Below are 26,460 nucleotides of genomic sequence, written 5' to 3'. Positions count from 1 at the left end.
GACCAAAAAATTGCTCAAGAAAATCTTGTTCGAGACAACAATGAATAAAGACGTGTTCTTGTCTTCAAAAGAACAGATTACATGCCATGTCCACATTGAACGCGTAAAAAACCAATGCAACATGAAACGAACACTTCTTCACCCAGACACGTACAGAAAACGCCCAAGTTTCACAGAGGGAATGCACCTTTATAATTCAATCCCCCACTTTTTAGAAGTACATAAGAACCCCCAAAAGAAGACATACAAACCCTAAATTTAATAAAAGAATTTGAAGAAACCCTGTAAAAACAAATGACAATGTGTCAGCCCCAGCCTCTTGTATCTACAGCATCAACCCAAATTACAGATACAGCTTCCTTCAAGAAGTCCCTTACTTTTTCGGCCTTGCCCATCAATTGTTTTTTATTTCATTGTGCAAATATCCCAGGAAGCATTCAAAGATTCTCCCACAACTCCATGACCATCTCCTCCTTAATGTCGTGACCTAATTGACTATCTAAAAATTTTTTATTGCACCTTCAATCACAGTTCAACCCACAAACTTCCAGCACAGGGCCGTCTCTTGACACAAATGGGTTGATCCTAACCCACATGAGGGTCAAGATGGAGGCGAGCAATATTGACCACACCACGATGATTGTTGGCATCCGGTCTTGCTTCCCGAGCAATCCCTTTAGGAATGGGTAGAGATGGACGATGACCCAGAAGGCGAAAAATAGCCTGCCAAAGAGGGGACCCCACGAATCATACCCGTTATTGATGGCATCGGAGATCCCGACAACAACCCCGACGATGTTCATGATCAGGAGAGTCATGGGCGGGATCAATAGCGATGTCCATTTAAAAAGATAGAGTTCCGAAAATGCTCCATCATCCGCTGCTTTTGAGGTGACGGTGAAGTTTGTGTTGACTCCGCCCAAAACCTTGAGTAAACCCTGGACGAGAGCAAAAAGATGCGACGAAGCGCCTCCAATAACCCAAAACTGCTCATTTCTCCACCAGTCATCGATTCCAACGCCGCCCCATTGCATCTCAAGAATACCAGTCGCAGCAATCGAGATGAAAAGTCCAATAAAGACAAGACTTGCATAGTTGCTAATCTGCAGACAAAAATCAAATTATTAGGATAATCACTGCTTGAAGTTGATGCACAGAAGTATCAGAAACAGAAAGAATATCTCGTATTGGAAAAGTACTCCATCAGAAATAAGCCATGAGACCAGTAAGTGCTGTCAGATACTCTGTGCGGATCTTTCATTTTCTTCATGAAGGCTTGTAATTTGTGCACGACTCACCACAGTAAGGCCCAAATCTCAATAGTATTCTGATTCAGTTGAACCATCTAAATGGCCGTTCCAAAAGATATATACTTGCTTACTTACATATCTAATAATGATGTTTGTAATAAGCCAATTCGTGAGGCACTCATAAGATTAGCATCTGTGTAAGTGCATAAGTAACACTATAGCATCAAGTAGGTAATCAAGCAATATCCAACCACCTCCAGAGGTGGCAACGAAGATAGAACTGAGAAAATGTTTCCCATCATAATTCAGCAGGACCATTTTCTAATACGTTCAACAAGAATGACAACATAAAAGTCCTTACCTCAGGCACAATGAATTTCCCGGTGAGAAGGCAGATAGCTGGGAGTGTGCAGTAAACAATCAAGGGGATGGAGGTCCAAGGGTACACAACCGAATTGATGTAAGAAAATCGTTCCAACCACTTCAATCCTCCCCCGTAGCCATACCAGATCGGGCAATGCCTGCTCAAGAAAATCTCGACCGACCCAAGAGCCCACCGAAGAACCTGGTGCAGACGATCCGAAAGGTTGATTGGTGCCGAACCCTTGAATGCAGGCCTCTTAGGTATGCAGTACACTGACCTCCAGCCATGGCAGTGCATTTTGAACCCAGTCAATATATCCTCAGTCACCGAACCGTATATCCAGCCAACCTGGAGCAGATTGAAAAATTTCGGGGAAATTAAGTATGTAAAAACAAAAGTTGCTGCAATTCCAATTTCAAAGCCTATCTTGATCGTTTGTTTAATTTTATTTCACTCACTTCTTTTCCCCATTCTGTCTTGTCTTCGTATCCACAACTGATGACTTGGATGGCTTCTTTTAGTAGCGACGCAGGACTAGCATCTGGCGGAACACCACCATCTTCCAAATTCGTGGAAGCAACAAAAACAGGGGATTGACCGAATTTCTTCTCCAATTTTATCTGAGTCATCTCAGATGACTTCTCGTTGCTCACTTCTGCAATGGAAAATCCCGTATTTATCTACTTTAAACTTGACTTTCGGATATAATGTATAATTGCGCAAGCCTATTAGAAATAAAAGTATATGTACCTGACACTCCCTCTTCAATATTTTCAAGCGCATGTATCTGCTTGGATGTTTCCCTGTTCTTAGTTTTCTTGCTCCTCTCCTTCTTTGCCTTCCCTTTCTTGTTCTTTCTACCTCCACAGCAGAGGCAGCACCATTTTGGCCAACAGTTGCATGTCTTACTAGGAGGTTTCTTCTTGGAAGGAGCATCATGTCCATAAAGGGCCTGCCTTCTGAAGACGCACCCAGTACCAACATAAATTGGTCCTTGGAGACCGTCGAGTCCTTTCATGTTGATCTACACAGAAAAAAAAATTCAGGAATAAGATTCCTCAAGCACGAAGAGCAGAAAACAAAAAAATGCCAATAAGAAAGGAGGAATATACGTACATCGAAGAATACGACGTTTCTGTTAGAGTATCTATCATGACGATCAATCCCATCGAATCTTTGAGGAAACTGCACATAGCAAACTTTCTTCCCAGATGTCGGATCCATCATGAAACACATAGCTTCTCTGAGTGCCTTGCTGTTGTTGATGTAGTGATCGCAGTCGACATTCAACACGTAAGGGGCATTGGAGATGACGGCAGAGACCCGAATCTGTATCATTTAAACATCAGCACCAAGAGAAAAACGATCATTCACGGCATCATTCTTCTTATGGTGTTCAAAACAGGGTCTTTCGTCACAAGAATCATATTAAACAAGACTTCACAGCAATAGCATCCGTGACACCCAGCCATATGCAAAGGAAAATAAAAACAGAATGCTTACCAAGGCATTCATGGCACCAGCCTTCTTGTGGTGGTCAAAACCAGGCCTTTTCTCACGAGAAACATAAACCAATCGAGGCAGCTCATTTCCATCATCATCGCAGACACCACTATGACCAAGAAAGACCTACAAAAAAGCATGTCCAGGATCTTTACATGTAAATGGAAAGAGCAATTTGCAGTGATAAGAACGCAAGTTATTCGCAAGCTAAACTGCATTAGACTGATCAATGAAGTCACAGCTTATTTCGGGGGCTCAATCATGACGTCGCTAGACAGGTTTGAATTGAAGTGATAGAACATTGCTCCTCAGAGCAATGGCAAATGCAATACTCATAAGGTAAATCACATTGAGCGCCTCACTATTGTATTGGTACATGCTTGTACGGTTGTAACTCAGGTTTCTTCTGTCAAATCTTAAGGACGCTCAGCTGAGTTGACATGAATCAGGTGTAAAATATAAGGTAAGCAGAAGGTCACAACTGTGCATTTAGACCTTTTTCCTTTGCTCTCAATTTGAACGAGGGGATACTATGTTTCTGTCAAGCACCTACTAAGTATATGACTCCTATTAGGGATGTAAGAAGACGTAGAATCTGAGGAACATCAACCGACCTGAATCATGCCAGGATGATCGCGGACATTGTTTCCAGGCCATGGGGTTCCATCCTGCATCGTCCAACCTTCTTCTGGTACCTTTTGTGCCATCGCAACTAATGCATTTATTCTGACTTTGAATTCTTCATATTCTCTCTGCTCAAAAAAAGCCACACAGATATTGGTCGAAAGTCTTAAGACATCTGATTGTCATTATGGTAGAAATCACTTGCTTGGGAACTCATGAACATATTAGGGTTGGAAATTGCATATCAGAAGCCACAAACCTTAATTGCACGCCTCTCCCTCACAAATTCTGGGTGAACTTTGTTCTTCAAATAGTCCATCTTCTGAGAGAAGTACCATTCTGGTGCTCGGGGCTCGATATTAAATCTCTTACAGAAAGGGACCCATTTCTTCGCAAACTCAGATGTCTCAGACAGTGCTTCAAAAGTCAGCATTGCAGCACCATCATCCGAGACATAGCATGCAACTTTATCAACTGGATAGTCCACCGCAAGGATAGAAAGAACCGTGTTTGCAGTGATTAGTGGAGGCTCCTTCATTGGATCGACCGTACTCACAAAGACGTCGACAGGGGCCAATTCCGATGGCTTCCCTTCTCTTTCATACCTGCAATTTAAAATGAACTACCGCACGTGAGGCAGCAAGTTCAATTAAACGTGCAATGTAATTTGAATTTGTCTACTCATACCTTAGAGACAGACGATCGAGATACGTTTCTCTCACTATTGGGTACCATTTAGGGAACTGATCCAATATCCACGACACAGCAAACCATATTTCACATATAACCGATGTCAGCCACAATCCATATGCATCATTAACAGGATGGAGAAGTCTATAATGGAAAAATAGTCCGAGAATCACAAGACGGAGGACAATTATTAATCTGTATGGGTTTATCTTGCTCGAAGGAATGGGTAACTTCCTTGAAAGAGGCTGTCTCCCTTCATCCATCCTGATAATGTGCAAAAGGGAAAATCTTGTAAACTATTACACGAAACAAAAAGTTATTACAATGATAAAATCGTATTAAACAAGTAAAAAATAAAAGATAATCGACACTAATGTCCCAAAACTACAGCATCGTATCATATTTACCACTTCTGTCTTCCTTCAAGAAGACAAATTATATGCGACCTGAAGGACTACTTACTACAAGGTTGCATAATAATTCATTACAACAAAATCAGGTGATACAGCAATCTCACAATTACCAATTACACATGCCAATGACTAACTATGTTTATAACCATAGATTTTTTCAGTGGTATAGTATGTGTATGGTAAACAGACAAGGGTTACACCATAATTCCTGACTGTTCAGTCTCCTTTCTCTCTGGCAGGTCTCATATTCAGTCTCTTATAAGTCGCTCACTAGAATAAATAAGGGGTGCACAGTAGATCTCTATCGTAACCAACACTTTTGGTTACAAAGAAAGACAACCCAACAAAGAAAACAACGCAACAGAAAAACCAAATGAAACTGTTCAAAACAGGAAATCAAGTTCAGAAGAAAATGAAAAGAGAAGAGTACATGGGCAAGTCGGGATCATCCAATTCGTCACCGCCAAAGTCTCCACCATCATTTGGTCCTTGATGTTTAACAACCTGAAGTTTCTCATTTTGCTTTTTCCTCCACTTCTCCATTTTATCCTTCCATGCCACGCTTCCATACCCATACAGCGTGATGTCTTTCTCGGGGGCCATTGGTCTGGGTTGAACTATAAACACAGAAGCACTCAATTCAGTCTTGAGTTAATTAGAAACATCCACAACAAAAGTTGTCGGAAAATGACTCACGAGGATTAGAAGAATCCGGATATGGCATCGGATGAACTCCATATGCATGAGCCGAGGCAGGGGGAACAATAAGAGCGTGTTGATCAGGAGAAATCTCAGCATCCTAGAACAAGTAAAAGACACCATCATGATGCATTATCTCAAACAAACCTAATATTATGCAAGACAGCAGATCCCTTTTCTGTCCTGAGATATATATATATATATATATATAGAGAGAGAGAGAGAGAGAGAGAGAGAGAGAGAGAGACCTCTTGGCCATATGTCAAGAGAGGAATTTGTGAACTGAGCGGAGAGGATTCAACTTCAGTGGGCATTCCAGATGCATTTGGATGAGCACCACGGCCATAATTAAGCCGTGAGGAGAACATTTTCTCCGCGACTTGTTGGGAATCCGAAGGGTCATAATCAAACTCATTGTCCAAATCATCAGTGTCATCTTCTTCCTCATCGCCTTCAACCCTCGGACTGCCTGAAAATCGAATTACAATAACGCGATCACTTCGTCAACCAAACCAACCGTACTTCAGGGACAGTTGTTTATTGAGGAATGCGGAAGAACATCTCACCTTTGAGGCGCTTGTATCTAGTTTTACATTGTGGGCAGGCCTGATTTCCTTCTCTTCTCTCATACTCATAGCAAGGCCGACACACTGGAAAAGCACATTCATTACAGGCAACGAAGAGCTCGCCGTCCGCTATTTCCACTTCATCCCCACATATCTGACATATTTGCCCGCTCAGTTCTTTCACAGATTTGATCTGGAAAAACATAAACATCGCATTAGTGCCCGGGTTTTCCAAGGACAACCACATCCAGAAGCTGAGCATCCTCTCTCATCAAATCGATAATGCAAGACTAAAACGACTGAACGGGCATGCACACAAACAAATTAACTCAAAAGAATCAGTTGAGGCTCCCGTATTGATCAATCGAAAAGGAACGATTGTCCAAGAGAACTAGCAAATGGATACATCGGGTCATCTGAATAAAGTTAGAAAATCTTGAGGATCCAGACATCTACATGCGGATGCCTCTTCTAGTTCGGATTTCAGATCACCAGCATTTTGCTAAGAGGTTATTTATGGCCTGTCCACACACTCATTCCTTGAGTGCACCCTCCTGAACGTTATATGCATTCTCGGTTTCCGGCACTAGGTCATAAATTTATGGTACTAGCAGGAACATAGAACAACCAACATTCTCGGTTTCAGTAAGCTCCACATTACACAACTTCACAAAAACAAAAAGCCGAGATGGCAGAATTGTCATGCCCGTGAATTAAGGAAGAATCCTACGAGTATTAGCTATTTATATTCCAAATTTCCAGGCCAACCGATCTTTTACTTCAGCACACAACCACCGACCGACCAAAGAAAATCCAAACTTTCGACTGCACACGAAAACCCGCATCATACCTTGGCGACGGAAGTGGTCAACTGAAAGCAAGAAAGGTACAATGCACTTAAGTTATTGGCCAAACCATGAAAGTAACCAAAGCGAAACCCTCTGAATTTGAGAGAGGGAGTCTTCCTATCTCGTCCACAAAGCCACAAAGCCACAAAGTCGCATCAGAAGAAACCAACTTCGTCGCCAGTGATTTACCTCCCTAAAGCAAAACTTAACCCTCACGACAGAGCGCGCATTATGATACCAGAACTCCTCGGAAAGAAACAAACCCCGCATAATGCAACAAAAGTCAACAGATTTGCAACTGGGAGCACAAACATCAGCGAATATAGCCGATGGATTTCCATGTAAGACGAACCTCCTGATTCATCACGCAGTCCCCCGAATCCCACTTCGTCAAGTCCAACAGTCCCACCGAAAAATTTCGAAACGCGAAGACCCAAAAATCGATCCGATACCACCGACACGAGGAAAAGAAGAAGGAGGGAGGGAAATATTTACCCGCGAAGACTCGTCGGCATTGATGAGCACGAACTCGTTCCGGTTGTGCGACCCGGCAACGAGCCTCCCTCCGGTGTTCATAGCGGGACCAGAACAGAAAAACCCCAACTCACCCACGACCCCACCGACAAAAATGGAGGAGGAAACGGAAGAAAAGAGGAGAGAAAGCAAAAAAAAAAAGATCAAGCGGGCCCCCGGCTCTTCAGAATCGACCGGGATCTTCGCATTGCCGCGGCGCTCGGAGATGATGGAGGAGGAGGAGAGAGGCTTCGCAAGGGCCCCCCCCTCGGAGGCTCGACTCGGTCCACACGGGTCCCTGCCAAACTGCCCCCCACAAACCCCAAAACGAGAAATGCAGTGGCCGATCCGGAGAGGATGCTTGTCGAGCGAGGGGTCTCTCGATCTCGATCGGCGGGCGACGAACGGCCTTTCAGACAGATAGACTCACGCACACGGACACAGAGAAAGAGAGAGGGAGAGAGGAAATGGGTCGTGTCGGCGTATGCGGGTGAGCGTTTAGAGAGGGGGAGAGGGAGTGAAAGATGTGGACGCGTGACGGAGAAGGGAAGCGAGGAGGAGATGGCAGTCAAGACGTGGTGTGTTCGTCTCTGTGTGTGTGTGTGTGTGTGTGTGTACGAGTGAATCCAATATCTAATCGAAAAGTCAGTAGTGATAGAGAGAGAGAGAGAGAGAAGGAGGGAGGTTTTGGGGGAGGGGGGGGGGTGTGGGTGGGGACCACAATGTGGTGGTGGTGGCGCTGGGCTGTGTCCCCCCACCGGCAAAAAGAAAACACAGCTGGAGGCGGTGGGAGGTGGAGGAGGAGGAGCAGGAGGGTGTGACCAGACGCTTCTCTTCTCCCTCCCCCTCTCCTTTTCTCTCTCTCCCCTCCTTCAACCCACAGGCACACAGTGATAGAGATAGAGAGAGAGAGAGAGACTGTGCTGTGTGTTAGAGATAGAGAGAGAGAGAGAGAGAGAGAGAGAGGGGCTGTGGTGTTTGCTTCAGTTTTTGCTGAAATGGAAATTTAATTAAAGGGGGGGGGGGGGGGGCCGTGATTTTAATGGCGGATCCTGGAGCGATGCTGAGCTGGGGGGACGATTTTTCTTTTTCTTTTTTTTCTTCCCTTTTTTCTCCTTTTCTTTTGTTCCCTTTTCCGTTTTTTTTTTTCTTCCCCTCGCTCGGCGAAAGGGAAGTTCGCGAAGCGAAGCGAAGCGGAAAACGCAAGTGGGGATCTCTTTTTAGAGAGAGAAAGGGACGGTCGGAGCCGGAGGAGGAGGAGGAGGAGGAGGACAGCTCGACCCCAACAGGACAGGACAGAGAGGAGAGAGAGAGAAAGCGCGTGGGGGTTTTTAACTCACCGCGTGAGCAGATCCTACTTCCCAGGCCTCTCCCTCCCTAACACCGAACGACAGCAGCAGCGTCGTACGTGTTCGGATTCGTGTCCGTGTTCGTGCCCGTGGGTTTCGTTTTCTCGCGAGACGAGATGTTGGCGATTGGTGAAACCACTGGACGACGGCCCCGGGTTTTTGACTGTTGAGTTCCGCCGTTGACTGCAAAGCGGCACGGCACGGCACGGTCACGCTCACGCTCGCTCCCTCCCTCCCGCCGTTTCGTTTTCGTTTTCGTTTTCGTTTTCGTTTTCCAGATCTGAGTGTCGGTCCTACGTTCTCGTTCGTATAAATGAACCGGACCACCACCACCACCATTATTATTATTATTATTATTATTATTATTAACTCCAAACTAGTATATCTTGTGATAATTTTATTCCGAACTAATTTTTTGACCATCAAAAAATAAATTTGAGATTTTTTGTGATAAATAAATTAGTTTTTGGTAAATTAAATGTACCAGTTTTTTTACCACAAAAAACCCTAAATTGGTACAGTTTTAGATTTTTTGTGGTCCAAAAAATAGTTCGAGATAAATTTATTATATGTATATCAGTTTGGGGTTTTTCATGATATTAACCCCTATTATTATTATCATCAATTATAATTTTATTAGGGTTTCATTTTCGAAATTTCATCGGGAGGCAATTATTTTTATTTTATTTTAGAGACCTTAGTTTTATTTTAAAAAATTTTATTGATGACGTGTCGGCACATTACATTAAAGCTCCGGTTCCATTTTCTTTTCTCTTTTTTTTTTTATGACCGGACTGGCCACTCTCGGTCAAGAACTTTTTATTCATATGGATCGGCACATGGAAGAGACTATTTAAAATCTTTTTCTCTAGGGTCTTCTGCTTTTAATATTCAGAGTGGTTCACCGTTTCTTCCAATCCCTCCCTTGACTTGTCTCTCTGCTGAAACCCTAGTTGGAAAATCGTGATGATGCTTGCTGGGATTCCGCCTTTGAACTTTCCCTAGATCTGGTGCCGGCGTTGAGGAACGACCGGCGGGTGGACGGCGCAGGGGAGGGGACCACCATTTTACGCGCGGCGGCGGCGGCGGCTCCGATGCCAGCCATCCCTCCGTTCGGGAACGTTGTTCGGCACCGTCCTGTACCGACGAATGCGGTCGAACAATTTTGGTACCCTTCGCTCCAGCTATTAATGTGGATAATGATGCATTTAAGGTGCTCTAGATTTCGATTTCGCAATCCTAAGGGCGATCCGGTCCCTCCCTCCCAAGGACGCACCCATTAAAGAATGTGGTCACGTACCTACATCGAGACCATGGATAGCAACACATCCTAGACATTGAGTCAATTTTCTCTTTTTGGGTAAGGACTATGGGCTAAAAATTGACTTATATTTAGACATCGATTTTCATCTTTCTGGCAATTAAGCAGGTCGTATCTTAACTTTAGGCTTCGCAAGCAAAACCATATCTCTAAAACCAACGCCTCCGATTTTTTTTTTCCTTCGTATGAGGGGTATCTCAAATTTAATTGCGAATTTCGAGTTGACAGTTATGCCCCCGGTCCGAGCCTCCCGATCTCGCGTCCGGCCAAGGGCAATTCCGTCAATCCACTCGCCCCGAAACTGTCGGTGGGTCAAACGAGCTCTCAAAATACCCACCCCCTATTTTTTTTTTTTTTGTTTTTCTTAATTAATGAGCGTGTAAAGTACGTGGGGCCCCCGGCCTTCCACCACTCACATGCAAATTATTAATTTGACCTAAGCTTGTGATTACTTTTCAAGATGATCTTGCTTTTTAATTTTATATTAATTTAAATTTTTCTTTGGGTTAAAAATACTTCTTGGGATGATTGCGACGTAAGAACGCCTCCTCCATTTAATTGAATATAAAAACATTGGTGAAAACTGGATGACCAATTGCTAGCATACCTCTCCAACTACAAAAGGAGAGGGAAAAAAAATAATTGTCCGTGTAATTAATTAAGCTCTTTAATCTAGACCGACGAAAAAAGGGTAACCAAGTTTGTATGCCAATTTTGGCTAGTCTTTTAGCCTTAGGCCAACATAAGTTGCTAGCACAATTATACTCCTACTTGGTGCGCTTGGCAAAAGAAATAGCAAACCGACTCAATTTCTCAGGTATAATGGTATCATAAGTACTTAAGTTTCTACCCGTTTTTACAATTGAGCGTACAAACTTTTTTTTTTCCTTCGATCAAGTACCTTAGCATTTCAAAGACGGGTCGATATAAGATGTACATTTGAAATCGTAGACAAAAAGGATGTGAAATTAGACACTAACACTAGACCTTAATTGCCCACATTAGCGGCCGAGATCGTTCAAATCAGCACACACTCTCGCTCTCTCCTCGTCGCCCATCAACCTTAAAGGGAATAACATGATTTTTGCTCAGCCAGCGTGTCACACTAATAATTGGACCTAACTTATGCCAAGTAAACGAGTCGCATCAATTGCATAGCAATTTATTTAACGAATACCCCAAATTGAGCCGAATCTCGACGGTGAATGCACCTGTTTAAACAGGAAAATAATCTAAACACTCGATTTTAAAACGGAAAGAAACAAATTCGGGTACTGATTTAGCAAAATGGGCATGCTCAATTTCCGAAAAGTACCTATCCTCTCCTCAAATCGAGGGCACGAGCTAATTCCAACATCACAAAACATCGTGGACCGCCCATACACGTACCTATTCCCATAAAATACAACCGTCCATTGCTTTCATCGAACACATTATAAGTTATAAACCCAAAAAGAAGGGTCACGAAAAGCAAGCCACGAGGAGGAAATCACGGGGGCTCTCCGAAGCACGTGTACATAAACCGGTAAGGCTTTTTCCCCGAGCCACGATTCCTTCCTTCCTTTTTTCTTCTAAGAAGCTTCACGTTCAATGCACTCCAGCTACCACGAAGAAAACAACATCAAAGCCCCAAGCAGCGACAACAACGTGGACGCAAAGGAAAAGCTTTGCACGATTAGTCGCTAAATCCCACACTAATCATCGTACCGTTGTCCTTTTCCCACCTCCAGCGATCACGCGCCACGTGGCGGCGCGCGACCTCCACGTGGCGGCGCGCGACCTCCACCCGCGGCTGATCTCCATCATCATTAAATCAATCACTAAACTCGAAACCGGGGGGGAGGAGGGAGGAGGGGGGGAGGAGGGGGGGATCATCACGTGGGGGCCCCACCTCCTTCCCCTCCCCCGCGGCCCCTCGAATGGGGACGCGCCACGTGGAGCCCCATGTGACGGTGGGCAGGGATCGCGTACGGGTAGGACCAGGTTAATTCATTTTATCGGGGGGGGGGGGGCGGGGGGCGGGGGGTGTCGGGGGCCTTTCCGTTCCGGCGGGGCCCGCGCGGGGTGGGGGGATTGACGGTGATTGATTGAGATTGATGACTCGACCTTGTCGCGGGGATACAGCTGGCACGGGGTCCTTTACGTGGATGGAAAGTGAGAAAATTAAAAAAGGAAAAAACGGAAAAAATAATTTGTTCCGGGCAGCCTGGCGGGGCAGGGCGTGGGCCTGCAACGACCTGCCCGATTCCCTCTCTGCTATGCTCGGGCGGGGATGCTCGGGCAGGTGGACAGCTGAGCGCCAGCTTTTTAAAATTTTTTTTAAATTTTTTTTTTTTTCAGGTACCGCAGAATTTATATTTTGCGTGATTGAATTTCATTCAAAATGTAAAAATATATGATCTACCTGGTCGCGCACTGTGTACGGGCATGAGAACGCGCCAGAAGCTGTTTGACTTTTGGGTTTTTACAGGTCGACGACAGGAAGGACGTTGTCCGACTTCTCTGCCCGTATCGCAAGAGAAGAGCCCTCTAGATCTTGAAAAATCTAAAAGCCAAGTCCCACCAAAAAAATAAATCAACTTTATTTTGAATGATAATTTTAGTTCAAATATTTTTTTATCTAAAAAAAAAAATCAACTTTTATTCGAATCTCAAATCTTGCTCTCATAAATTAAAAATTTTTAATTGTCCTAGTGAAAGTTTGTGATTTTTAATGACACAAAAAAGTTCAGCAAGGTAAAGTTGGCGTTTTTTTTTTTTGGAATTAGGCCAACAAATCTGTGAGTTTTTACGGAAGTTCTCGTGTTAATTGCTAAAGTTTGTGTTTTTTTTGGAATTAGGCCGATAAATCAATGAGTTTATATAGATTTCTCATTTTTTTTTTTTTGGTAACCCAGGGGAACCTCCGCACTACTGACACCGTAGGAAGTAAACCCCCAAGGGCAACACGCTGCTAGCCACCACACACGTGCCACCTAAGTTAAGTCACCCGCGGCGCCCGGGATTCGAACACTCAACCTTTTGCGAGAGGAAGAGTGCGCGCTCCAGCAGCGCCACCCAGGCATGTTAATTGCTAATAAGTACAAGAAAAGCGAAATCGCCAGTAATAGATCAAAAAAATGAAAGCGAATTTGAGAAAAATACGTATGTAGATAGAGATAGGCAGGTCTAGATAGACTTTTGCACTTTTAAGTTTTGCTTAATTCTAAATCTTGTGACGCGCTCGTTTTGACTATGCTTAATCCTAGATAATTGAAAATTTCGCAATATGCTAATATTGACACTTACATACACCTATATTTTCTTGGAAATTTTTTTTTTTGGATAATATTTTAAATTTTGTCGAGAAGGGAAAAAAATATTTTTTTGCTCCGTTTAAACTCGATCCTAAGTAGAAGAGTAGCTCATATTAACACTGTAATGTCATGTAGGTGTAATAGTTATCACGCCGTTTGGTTTAAGTAATAACTGTAATATAATACCTATTATGTTGTCTGTTGTATGAATAACATATGTAACAAGAGGAAAACATCAAGATTCTCAAATACTCTAAAATAGAGTTAATATAATAATCATCGCTTTAGTAATCAATTGTAATAACTCGTGAGTTTAAAACCACGTCTATATTATCAGACATACAACTTGTCATATAAAATATTTATTTTTAATTTACCATTTTGTTCACGATTATAATAAAAGGGGTTGTTGCCATTAAAAATCTCAAATTAGTACCCCATTACAAATTTACTCAAAATTATTTTTTGTCAATCCAAACTTGTTCCCCTAATCCAGATGTATTATCCTTTTAGCATTTCGTCCAATATCCCATCACAATGCATACGTGTTAACATACGCGGTAGACAATTGTAAGACGGATCTAATAACGTGGAAAATCCACATGTGTTGACACGTATCCATTTCAGCATAGGGTACATAGGAAACAAAAAATGGTTTATAATAAATGTGTTATGGATACCAATTTGAGATCTTTAATGGTAGGGTTAATACCACGAAAAATCCAAAATTGGTACACATGTGACAATTTTACCAAAAACTAATTTTTTTTACCACAAAAAATTCCAAATTGGTATACAAGTGACAAATTTACCCTAAACTAATATTTTGACCACTAAAAACCCCAAACTGGTACATTTGTGACAAATTTACCCTCCGTTAGTTTCCGTTAAATTGGATTAATACCACAAAAAATCAAAAACTGATACACCTGTGACAAACGGAGAGTAAAACATAAAACCGGCACATCAGTCAGCTGCCAAGTGTCGTTTAACAAAGCAATTTGACCGTAAAATTTAACGGAAACAAATTGAGGGTAAATTTGTCACGGGTGTACCGGTTTTGGGGTTTTTGGTGGTCAAAAAATTAGTTTTGAGTAAAATTATTACGGGTATACCGGTTTGAGATTTTTCGTGATATTAACCCATAATAATATTAACTCTAATTAAGAGAGAGAGAGAGATAGCGTCGTCAATGGTGGTGGCTACATACGGAGGATCCGCACTAATTGCGACAACAGTAGTTGGAATGAAGGAATCAATGGGACGGCAGCCACGGAACCGTGTGTGAAATCAGTATTTCAAGACATAAGGGAACAAAATATGAAGAAAAAAACCAAAATGAATTACGATACCCAAAACGAACCAAAAAAAAAAAACGATCAGATTATCAAATCAGTCAGACACCACGTCGTATCTCTCATCGTGCGAGATTGACGAGCTTAACGAATACCCTCCACCGCACCGATTCCGCAAGTTGTGGAACTCGATTTTCACGGATCAAAAAGGCTTTCTTTTTTAAGATTGAATTACGCTTTGAGGAAAAAAAGATTTTAAAGGGCTTTTTGGTCGACGATCGCATGAATCTATTTTATCACCAATGAAATTTAACCCCATTTTTCCATGACGTCTCCTTCCTTTTTCCCTAAAAAACAAGCAAAAACGAAGATAAGTTCGTGACTTTGTGATCGAACATGAATCATAAGAAGATGTGGCTCAACGGGTGTTGGGCCCTAGCCCATTTCTTAAATTCTCTCTCTCTCTCCCTCTCTCTTCCATTTTTCCCCCTTTTCTCACAAATATTTTTGTAAAAAATTGTATGTATATCGCTTTATCGTCTTAAGGTGCATCTGTTTCACGGAATTTTCGAATAAAAGTTTAGGTCGCAATTTTCAGATATATCTAATGTGAATCTCGCCTTATTTATATAGCCGACGTAAATAAATGAATAATCTAAAAGTTGTACACCTATCTTTGAAAATAAGATCATGGGAAAGAATAACAATAAAAAAATCGACAGAATATAGACTAAATCATACAACTAAAAGAAAGTAGGAGAGAAAAAAAAACAGTATTCTTATTTATTTACGATTCTATTTATGCATTTGCAGAAGGAAAAATGACACAATTGGTCCCTGAATTTTGGCTTAATGTACAATGTCATCCCTGAACTTTTAATTTGTTCAATGTAATCCCTGAACTTTAGCCTAATGCGCAATTTGGTCCCTGAACTTTTAATTTATTATATGTGGTTTTTGGATTTTTTGTACATGTTCAGTTTAGTTCATGAACTATATGAAAATATTCAATGTTGTTCCCAATCTTGAATTAATGAAAGGATAGTATTGAACATTTTCATATAGTTCAAAGATTAAACTGAACATCTACCAAAAGTCTAGGGACCACATTGAGAAAAATTAAAAGTACAGAGACCACATTGCACATTAGGCTAAAGTTCAGAAACCACATTAAATAAATTAAAAGTTTATAGATCATATTACAGATCAGATCAAGTTTATCCTTTTGCAGAATCAACTTAGTTTTTTTTTTTTCATTTGTACTTCTTTTCGTGACTTGGACATCTTAAGTTTTGTTGAGGGTTCAATTTGGTGTTCAAACAAATCTAGTGGCATCAAAACTAAAAATATAATGGGGTCAAATTACATTAACTCGAAAAAGTTATAAGTATGATTGAAAATATTTTAAAGTTAAGTGGGCTTAATTAAAAATATTTACTCAACACAATGTGGCGTGGCCACTAATTACATCCTATAGTGAGCACTCAATCGAAAGATTTATTTTTATCCTTCAAACATTAGCTTAAATGTTTTTAATCCTATGTGATTATAGGATTTGAACAAATGTTCGAATACGATATTAACCAATCTAAGTTCACGACTAAACCCCTTTGCATCGCGAATTTCAGATTAGATATCGAGTTACTAAAGTTCTGAATTTTCTTGGATTCAAACATTAGTTTGAATATTTTTAATCCTACGTAATTATAGAATTCCCTTTCACTTTCCTTAAGTTAAGAGTGATAAGCATAAAAATTTGTGCACAAAATGGGGTATTATTTGGATTAGTGGAATTGCAATTGGCGCATGTAGCATGGCTAGATCTTTTGCATATGCATATAAATAATATGTTGACTTATTCAGGGCAAAAATACAAAGTAGGTTTTGAATCATATTTGGACATTAATTTGGGGATCTAATCTATAAGAAAATAAAGAACACTGCCCAAATTGAATAGGAAGAATAATACAGGGACCCCATTTATAATTTCCTCTCAATTTTTTTACTCGTAGATCCCACATTTGTTTCACATATTAATCTTTAATTCTCAGTCGATGCTTTTCATTTGTATTCCAAAACCCTGAATTTCCAAGTTAATATATAGACCAAATTTGTCGAGACAAAAAAGAAGAAGTATGGGGTGCAAAAATTAAGGGCCAGATATAAAAAAGAAGAACGACTATCATCGTGACGAATTTGACACAACCTTTCAAACGTATCAAGAAAGAGCGCAACGTTTTATCACCGTGACAAATTTAACACAATCTTTCAAATTCATTATAACAATGCACAACTTTTTGCAGTGTGTCAAAAATAGCATATGGCAACATTCGGTGCATGACCTTCCTTTATCCGAAACGGTCCTATTATGGAGATACATCTTTGAGCACTTGTCTTTGGGAGAGATACTGCGATTTTAGTACCGAGAAGACACCATTAAACCAATATAGATGAATGTTGATACCAGTCGTTACTATTTATTAAAGTAGCGAGAGCCGGGTGAGCCGAAATGTGGATAAGATTACATTGAGCATAGATAAAATACGAGAGGATGCTATTTTTTTTCGCAATGGCAAAAGGTTGTGTGATTTTATTTGGTGCATTTGAAAGATCATGTTAAATTTATCATAATGGTAAAAAGTTATCTTTTTTCTTTCGAAACATTTGAAAGGTCGTGATAATTTCTTTTAGGTTGCGCATGACAACGATTCTGTGCCCGGGAACAGATTCTGCTCAGAAATGATTCTTTTTGATTCTGTGCCCGGAATTGATTCTGAGCATTTTAAGGCGTTTGTTAAGGGCCCAAAATTCCATCTCTAGAATAGAAAAAGAACAGAAATGCGTTTGGTAACGCCACAAAATTTCTTTTTATTAATAATATTTTTAAATATTTTAATATTCCTTTTTTTTTTCTTTTCTTTTTTTCTTTTCCTCCTTCTTGGCCATAGCCTGCTCGCTGGCCATGACCGGTAAAATATTTTTTTATTAATAATATTTTTATTAAAAGTATTTTTTCTTTTTTTTGGCCATGGCCTGGTCGCCGGCCATGACCGGTAAAATATTTTTTTAAAATATATATATATATTTTTTGCCATGGCCTGGTTGCCGGCCATGGCCGGTAAAATATTTTTTTTATTAATAATTTTTTTATTAAAAATATACATTTTTATTTTTTTGGACCATGGCCTGGTCGCCGGCCATGGCTAGTAAAATATTTTTTATTAATAATATTTTTTATTAAAATTATATATTTTTATTTTTTTTGGCCATGGCCTGGTCGCCGGCCATGGCCGGTAAAATAATTTTTTTATTAAAATATTTTTTTAAAAAATATATTTTTTCTTTTTTTTTGCCATGGCCTGATCGCCGGCCATGACCTGTAAATTTTTTTTTTATTAATAATTTTTTTTATTAAAATATTTTTATTAAAAATATACATTTTTATTTTTTTTAGCCATGGCCTGGTTGCTGGTCATGGCCGGTAAAATATATTTTTTATTAATAATATTTTTTATTAAAATATTTTTATTAAAAATATATATTTTTATTTTTTATGGCCATGGCCTGGTCGCCGGCCATGGCCGGTAAAATATTTTTTATTAATAATATTTTTTATTAAAATATTTTATTCTCGTCAGATCCGGCGAGGGCGGTCTTCGGGCCGGACATTAGAAGCTAAATACAAAATCAAGAAAAGGAAGAAGAAAAAAAATTGATTCTCAAAATTGTTTCCAGAATCAAGAAGCTACTTTTTTTTGATTCTTGATTCTGCTCCAAAACTTATTCTGGGAACAATTTTTGATAAAATTGTGCCCAGAATCAAAAAACTAAACAAATGCATTTCTGTTCCCAAACTGATTCTGGGAACAAAAGAACAGAATCAAATACTATTTGGCAAGTTGTCATGCGTAGCCTTAGTGATAAAAGTTGGGCTACTTCTTAATGGTATTGGGCCAAAATTGAAGAGGCGCAAGACTTGGGGGACTCCTCTCGTAATTTCCCCAAACATTTATTTTCTCTCTCTCTCTCTCGTCACTCCACACTTTCCGCTCCCTCCATTTCTCTCTTTCCACTCCTCGCGGTCGCGGTCGCGGCCGCCCTCGCCGCCGCCGCCGCCGCCGCCGACGAGGTCGCTGCGCACCGCCCGAAGGCCACGGCCGTCGTATCTCTCGTCGCGGAGGTCGACCCTCGTTCGAGGCCAAGTCGTTCTAGGTTGGTGTTTTCTCGAACTTTTCCCTTTCGGTTTCTTGTTGCTGTTCGTGTTCGATTTCGTGGGTCTGGTGGGTCTGTTTCATTGCGGGGCTTCTCCTGCCGATCTTGTTTTTCTGGCCTTTGCACGGTGCTGAGCGAACTTGTCTGTAATTTTCTCTAGCGTTCCTGTTTTCTCGGCCCCCTTTGCAGTTCTTTAGCAGATAGATGTGTTTTGACTAGGGGGTGTCGACTCTTGATGCAATGCGAGAACGGGGCTTTGTTAGGCAGGCGTTTGTCTAGAGTACCCCGGATTTGATCCCACATGGAAACGACCGAAGTTGAAACTGCCGCACTGAAGCGTTCTGACCCATTTGCAAGCAAAAGGAATTTGTCAACGCAACGAATCGATTTTTAGCAATATTTGTAATGTAATGTGAAATGACGAGTAGCTGGCAGGGATACGATGACATGACGTGAATTGGCAGCCCATGTACCCGGAAATGGTGCCGATCTTGTTGGTTTGGTTGGAGTTTCTTGGGTTTGTTCTTGGCTGTGATGATTCTTTTTGTGATGCTATTGCCCCATGTTGAAGGTTCTCTGCATGTTCTGGGTCAATGTAATGTGCTCATGTCTCTCAATTGCCTCTAGCGGTACGTCCAGGTTTTCTATTGTTAGATGCATATCTTCTGTTTAGAGCTGTTGTTAGTAAGGTTAGAAGATGAGGTAGATCAAGCGCTACAATATGAAGTTGACGTGGTAATGCAAAAAGTGAAATTTCTGATAGGCGGAGGAGGATTTCTAAGAGGTATAAAAAAATGGCTCGGTTTTTGATAATTTTTGCATGTAATATTGGTGTCTTAAGTTCTCGGTGTTTCCATTTGGACATTTATTCTGGCTTCTGCCATTGCCGAACCCTCCTTGGTATGGTCTTTACTTACAATGAAACAACTCATGGCTTTTACTTAAAATCAACATGAAAATCGTGACTTTATCCTCTAGATGGTTGGTCTAATGAGTGTGACTAGATCACTGATAATAATGATCACGCTAGCTATGGCCCATGGAACAGGATGGAGCCACACATGGTTCCTGTTCTTGAAAGTTATAGCCCCGGTATTTAAACTTCTAATATTGATGGATTTCATAATGCTTTTTCATCAATTACAATTCTTGCATATCTAAATATCAGAAGAAGACTAGCACTCACCTCAAGGTTAAATGTCTGTAGATATCGTGAGTAGCGTGAGTAGTTAACGATCATCTCATAATTCCCCTCAGAAACTTATAAGCAACACTGAAGATTGATGCTTCTTTCCTTGTTCATTTATTTGTTCCATTGTTCCTTGGTAGTTCTTATTCTTTGCAGCTAGAACAATTGTGTTTCTTGAAAATTTAACATTGAGAAGTGACAGATGAAGGAAAAATTACCTGCGTTACAACTCATAGAAAATAAAACGTGTTTTACCATGTAAAGTTTCTTCCACATTCTGCTTATTTAATGTCAATTCACAGGTTTAGAAAATATGGATGCACAAGCATATCCAGACCATCCGCAGATGAAATCTGCTGTTGTTCTTAGAGGGACTGCCAAAGATGGGAAACCTGGACCCCCCGTTGGTGTTGTTGATATTGGGGTGGCTGAGAAAGCCTATCTATTTCGGGTTGCTGTGCCTGGTGTTGACAAGGAATCAGGTATTCACCATTGTTTTTTCTTTTGGCCTGTGTTCTTTGTGTATGCTTGTTATGTAAATATAGCATAATGTTCCTCAGGAAAGAAAGCAAAATTGGTTGCCACCGTGAGGCGGAGAGCATGATTATTTCAAGTGATTTCACAAGATCGTTGTTATGTAGTGAGATATTGTGATTAATTTTTGTGTCCACATTATATGAACGTGCATGCATAAATTTGTGATGTTTTGCTTATATCCATTGATTTATCCACATCAAATTCACTATATTAGATTATTTTATGCACTGTTTTCAGAGAGATGAGCTTGGGCTCTGTTTTGCAAGAAGCAGACGAGGTCAAGTTGATTTTGAGTTCGTTGATTATATTATCAAGGAAGTAAAAAAAAAATGTAGTTGAGTTTCTTGAACAAAGACTTTCTGAGCTAGTTATGTCCAAGCATCTTGCTTTATCAACTTAACTGAATAAGCTTGAGGTTGACCCTATTGTCATCTAGGTGAGCGGAAAAGAGTGACGAAATGTTGCCTGTGGATTGCTTGTTAACTTATAGCATTTTACTGCATGTGAGATCTTGTCAAGTTCTTTGCTTATCTTTTGTATTGCCTTCTCCTCTCATACACCCATGCAGCAGAACCTGCATGGTGTTGCTACGGTGACATCACTAAAGCATGCTTAATTTATTTTTGTTCAACTGTAAGCAGTGATTATGTTCTAGCTTGTCGTATTAAAAGAATCGTTGTGCTTTTATTGAGAAGGTAAGCTGAAATTTTCCATTGGAGCCAATGGGAGGATTGAAATACAGGGTGAGATCACGGATAGAGGCGTTCTGAGCAGCTCATCAGACGTGTACCGGATGATAACCCAGCAACTGAGTCCAACGGGGCCGTTCTCTGTTTATTTTAACCTGCCTGGACCTGTAGATACCCGTTTTACTATTGCCAATTTCCGTCAAGATGGCATTCTGGAAGTAATGGCCTTCAAAAAGTGAAGTCCAGTGGTCTTGCTAATGTTCTTGTTCAGAAGTTACATGTACAGGGCACACAATGAGCAAATATTGCCGTTTTCTGTGAGGCACTCGACTCATCTGGATTATATCAGTGCTGTCTCAAAAACCTGAATTCTCGGAGTTAACTGTTGCGTACTTGCAGATAAAGCCTGAAGCTGTTTTAATCTTGGCCCCATAATGAAGGGGAACGCAATCACACAGATTCGGTCATATTTTGGGCAGGCACCATTTTCTTGTTGGTTTTATCTTGTATCCGGGTAGATTTTCCTAGTTATATACGGAGCGTCGGAGATATGACTTGTGTATCGCGGCAAAACATCGATTGTTGGTGACATTATGTGAAGTACTGTCGTAGCGCAGAATTGGATGTTATCTTCAAAGTCTCTGTTCTCTGCTCTGCAGGCGAGATGCTTGTGCAGTCGGTCCATTCATTTACCATCTCACTTTTCTTTTGCTCGCACTTGTTTGCGGCTCTGATGTAGGGTGAGCTAAAACGGTCCGAGCTGTGAAATCCAATCAAACCAAATCGGTTTTTAGCAGTTTGGTTTGGCTTTTTGAGGAGAACCGGTTCACGGACCAACCTTTAAGGCTCCGTTAGAGACGAACTGGCTACGAGTTCTTTTATTGCCTATCATGTTCGCAGTCTTCGGTGCAACACTCTATAAGTAGAACAGCTTAGGTTCACTGGTACCAACTTGCGAAAACCAGGACGAAGCGTTGAAATCAATTATGCATTCATGTCCACGACTTCGGGGACTTGCACTAGTGAGTTTTGTGAGACCCCCCTTTTACGATACATCCAAAAACTAAATTGAATTACGAGAAAATTTGATGTTTAGACCATGTTAGCTATAAAGAAAGAAATTGCTACTCTTATGACCTTTCTTCTTCTTTTTCAACCTTTCAAATTTCTTTTTTCTTTTATAATTCAGGGGCACGACCGCGGAGACTTGGCTAACTGGAGGCTCATGGAATACCCTATAAATCCAATGAATTGATTATGTCTAGACCATTAGCCCGTGTTGGTGGTCTTGATGTAGAGTGGTTTATCTGCAATTGACGGGATTTGAGTGGCTAGCCTCCGGTGAGCCGAAAATCTCCCGACACTTTAACTAACTGTGCTAACCTTGAGCGTTGGAACCTTCGCAAGGAGAACAAAAAAATTCTGCTTCTTATTCTAGATGTACAGTATATAGATCAGTTAATGTTTTCAAATGGATGGGGAAGAAGTAATGATTTTTACTATTATTTCAACGTAGGATTCACATCTGATTGGAGTCCAGGAGAACACAAATCATTCAGTCACCCTTCTTCAAAACCCTAATTCCCTTCCAGCGGGACTCCATGTAGTAGGAAGCGTTGTCTTGTGCATAGACTCCACACTTGAAGTAATGGAAGGTACCTCCATGACCGCTCGTTTCGAACTTGAACTCGCCGTCGATGTAGACCTTCAGGTTCGACGCAGCCACGTCGTGGATGATGTTGACCCTGAACCACCTGTCGTAGATGTCCGGAACCAAGACCGTGTCATGGTAGTAGTACAAGGAACCGTTGTAGACTCTGAGCATCAGGGTCGTGTTCCGAGGGAACGCGGCTCCAAAGACCTGCGTGATGCACACGCCCGAAGTGCCGCACGGCACGTACCCGTGCGCTTCGAACTGCCACACTCCGGAGTAGTAGATGTATTGCTGCGCGGTCGAAAAACGATCCCATTTCAGCGCGATACACGCATTCATTCACACATCAACAGAAGAACAGAATCAAGATTTGAGGGGAGAGCAAGCAAACGTTGAGGAAGATCTCGGAGCGAGGCCTGGTGGGGCTTCCCTTGGAGAGAGGGTGGTCGCTGGAGTAAACCCAGAGCTTGTGGATTCCATTGATGAAGCTGTACCTGTCGCTCACCGGCAGATCATACGGCTTTTGTATGTGCAGGTTGGACTGGTTCAGCGGTAGCTCTTCGAAGCTGGAGGTCGGGTCCGGTTGCCAGCCACTTGATGATGATGAGGGAGTCAAAGTCGAGATCAATGGAAGAAGGAGAAGAAGGAAGAGGGTGAGTTTGGAAATGGTGGGTGAGAGATATTGGTGGTGGAGAGAGCCATCACGAGCGTCCATTTGAGACTTTCAAGCTAAAAGACCAGTGCCAGAGACTAACCTGAAAAATATTGCCAATCATGCACCATGTAGAATATCACTTACATATAGAGAGATTTAATTTAGGTCCAACATTGATGGCAAGAGATAAAAAAAAAAAATTCGCAAATGACATCGAGTACAATGAAGTGAGTGGTTAATTAATGTAAATTTGTCTGTAGATGTGTTGCGAGATCTATGGCGACGTTTGTGAATATGTTATTTCGCTGACAGTGGACCTAAAAGAAATTTATATATATATTTACGTCGTTTTGTAGTAAAGAAATAGATAATTGTTTTCGTATATCAAATTTGAGCTTGGGGTTGCATGCCCTACTCTTTAAAAAAAAATAAAAATAAATTGTGGTTAATTTAGAAAGCACTTTAGATGGAGGCTATTATGCTAATTGAATACACTTATTGCAGTGACATATGGAGTTAATAGATTGGTCGAATCTCCATGTGTAGTCAGGATTAAATTTGCTTATATAAAAATTTCGCAATGCGTTAACGGACCTAACAAAAATCCATGAATATAATGTGGATTGATTTATTTGAGGAATAAATCCTTAATATACCTATATGAGTATATGCTTCATATATTCGAATGGAATCTTCCTTTGTGTTTACATTATGGTAACAACATAAGCGGTTCTGAGGGGTCATCCTATTCAGTATTCAATAAAGGATCTTGAAATATTCCTAAAAGATTCGTGAAATTTTTCTTGTAGGGTTAAATTTGGATGGCCAATTTGGCAAATTTTTGACCTAGGACACAAGGGGTGCCAACCCCAAAAAGATGGTCGTAATATACATACACTCAAAAAAGAAAAATGTAACGAAAATGAACAAATTTAACACGAGCTCGGGACGCTAACTTTAGGAGCGCAGAGAGTACGGCATTCACATCTATCCAAACCAATTGCCATATATCTTGTGTTATCTTTTCAATTGAAAGTAGGGAAAAAGCCACAAAAAACTCTAAATTATGTCCACCGTGATATATTTACCTTATACTTTTCTTTGTGACATTAAAAACCCCAAAATTGTGCATATATGACACATTTATCCTTCGATTTATCAGATGATTTTTCAACCAAAACAACGTCGTTTTTATTTCATTTAAATATCGTTTGCTTTCTGGTGTCTATATAGGCAAATTTTTAACGATTCTCATTTACAGAACTTTGATGGAGGGTAAATGTGTCTTACAAATACAAGTTTGAGATTTTTGGTGCTACAAAAAAGTTTAGAGTCAATGTGTCATCGTGTGCATAATTTAGGGTTTTTGGTGGCTTTGCCCTAGAAAGTAAGCAAACTCGAGTGGTAATTAATTTAGGCAGATCGATACCGTCATGCTTCAGGAACACCCCTTAACACAAATCGCCAAAAAGTCTTGAGGCAAAATTAATTTATGACCTACAAATGGACCCCGAAAAATAATTAACTAATAATGGTGACAGCCGACGATGAAAGTTATGTTTCCGCGACAGTCAACCCGAGTGTGAATAACAGCATAGACAGATGAAAGAGATATTGTCCAATATTGACAAAAAAATTATTATTTTTATTAAAAGCTTAAGCCCACCTACTAATTATCTTATTAGGCTTTTCCTTTGTCTTATTTACTCGTCATTTTGCATTCTCGCATGGAATCGACTTTGGGTCATGAAATTTTCAACGGAGCTCGTAAGTTTGTTTTTTTTTTCTAGAGCTTGTTTGTTATATGAACCATAGACTAAATTTTGGCTCTTGTTAATTGTTAATCATGGACGATCGACATCTAAATTCCGAAAAAGAAAAGTACAAAAGGGAGCCGTCGAGCATCATTTGACAATATGAATATAGTGTTACGTAATATTTAGGTGTGCAAAAATTGGTGGATGTTCTTATTAGCTCTTGGAGGAATATTACTTGAGGTTGAGGGCAAATAAGTGCTAAAAAGTTAGATAATCGGGATTAAATGATATTCTTTGTAGTGGAGAAAAAATCTCCTTGTAAATGGGGGTAAATTATTGAAGTCAATTTAGTGCATTGACAGGCCACCACGTCCATATATTATAGCAAATAGACCGCACTAAGAGCGGATTTTTAGTATTTTTATTGTTTTTGTAAAAGCAAACATTGACGATTTATGGTAATTACGAAGTAGCGAGAAATGTTTGTAGAACGTCGAACTAGATCGGTGCTCATGTGTATTAGCTAAGTCGGCTACACATAACACAGTAGACCATCTCGTCAATCTCTACTGTGCAGTACGCACATTGCAGAACCATGCAAAATGCCCATATTTACGTATAATTTCTGCAATTTTTATCTTGCTCGAATCGGTTCGTTGTTTACGCTTCTGCGTTTGCATTAGTTGGAGCACAGTCTTTGTAGGACTCTTATGAGACCCACATTAGCCCCACAAGTCTTACTCATTGTTGTGACTCAAGGATGCCATTAGGACTTCTTCAGTAATAATATAGCGCCTTCCTCGACTCACCGAGCTACTTTGCTAGCTAACTGTATTTTACAATGTCACTCCTCTCTATTTATTGCAATATTCAATAGCAAAGACCCTCGACTTCACTCTCTTATGTCTTCACTGAAGTCCTAAATCTTATGTAAAGAATGCAATCGAGCATTAAATCTTTGAATTGTGCATTCGAGTCCTATACCTTTCCGAAAATGCAACTGAGTATTTCTGATACACAGTGCCAAAAGTTGCCT

At 40.6% G+C, this 26,460-nt stretch overlaps 3 protein-coding genes across 3 annotated transcripts; 1 reads left to right on the top strand and 2 right to left on the bottom strand.

The window, feature by feature from the left end:
• Positions 1-41: 41 nt before the first annotated feature.
• Positions 42-7,642, bottom strand: LOC115681932 (cellulose synthase A catalytic subunit 2 [UDP-forming]-like). The gene is made up of 14 exons (XM_030606045.2): positions 7,453-7,642; positions 6,110-6,302; positions 5,792-6,012; positions 5,541-5,643; positions 5,275-5,461; positions 4,429-4,695; positions 4,001-4,346; positions 3,732-3,869; positions 3,118-3,243; positions 2,731-2,943; positions 2,365-2,638; positions 2,073-2,269; positions 1,612-1,962; positions 42-1,103 (listed from the first exon to the last, which is right to left on the bottom strand). The coding sequence occupies exons 1-14, from the start codon at positions 7,531-7,533 to the stop codon at positions 522-524; spliced, it is 3,279 nt and encodes a 1,092-aa protein (XP_030461905.1). The 5' UTR covers positions 7,534-7,642; the 3' UTR covers positions 42-521.
• An 11,147-nt stretch (positions 7,643-18,789) lies between these two features.
• Positions 18,790-21,706, top strand: LOC115682029 (alpha-crystallin domain-containing protein 22.3). Its single transcript, XM_056303107.1, has 3 exons — positions 18,790-18,943; positions 20,435-20,614; positions 21,365-21,706. The coding sequence occupies exons 2-3, from the start codon at positions 20,446-20,448 to the stop codon at positions 21,595-21,597; spliced, it is 402 nt and encodes a 133-aa protein (XP_056159082.1). The 5' UTR covers positions 18,790-18,943; positions 20,435-20,445; the 3' UTR covers positions 21,598-21,706.
• A 1,050-nt stretch (positions 21,707-22,756) lies between these two features.
• Positions 22,757-23,754, bottom strand: LOC115681968 (citrate-binding protein-like). The gene is made up of 2 exons (XM_030606078.2): positions 23,404-23,754; positions 22,757-23,303 (listed from the first exon to the last, which is right to left on the bottom strand). The coding sequence occupies exons 1-2, from the start codon at positions 23,725-23,727 to the stop codon at positions 22,914-22,916; spliced, it is 714 nt and encodes a 237-aa protein (XP_030461938.1). The 5' UTR covers positions 23,728-23,754; the 3' UTR covers positions 22,757-22,913.
• Between the last annotated feature and the right edge of the window lie 2,706 nt (positions 23,755-26,460).

The sequence above is a fragment of the Syzygium oleosum genome, unplaced genomic scaffold (genome assembly GCF_021117445.2).
Source record: "Syzygium oleosum isolate NSW1041296 unplaced genomic scaffold, Sole_v2.1 Sole_v2.26, whole genome shotgun sequence".
Lineage (NCBI taxonomy): Eukaryota > Viridiplantae > Streptophyta > Magnoliopsida > Myrtales > Myrtaceae > Syzygium > Syzygium oleosum.
Note: the sequence above shows the minus strand (reverse complement) of the source record. Positions and strands in the feature narration are given on the sequence as shown.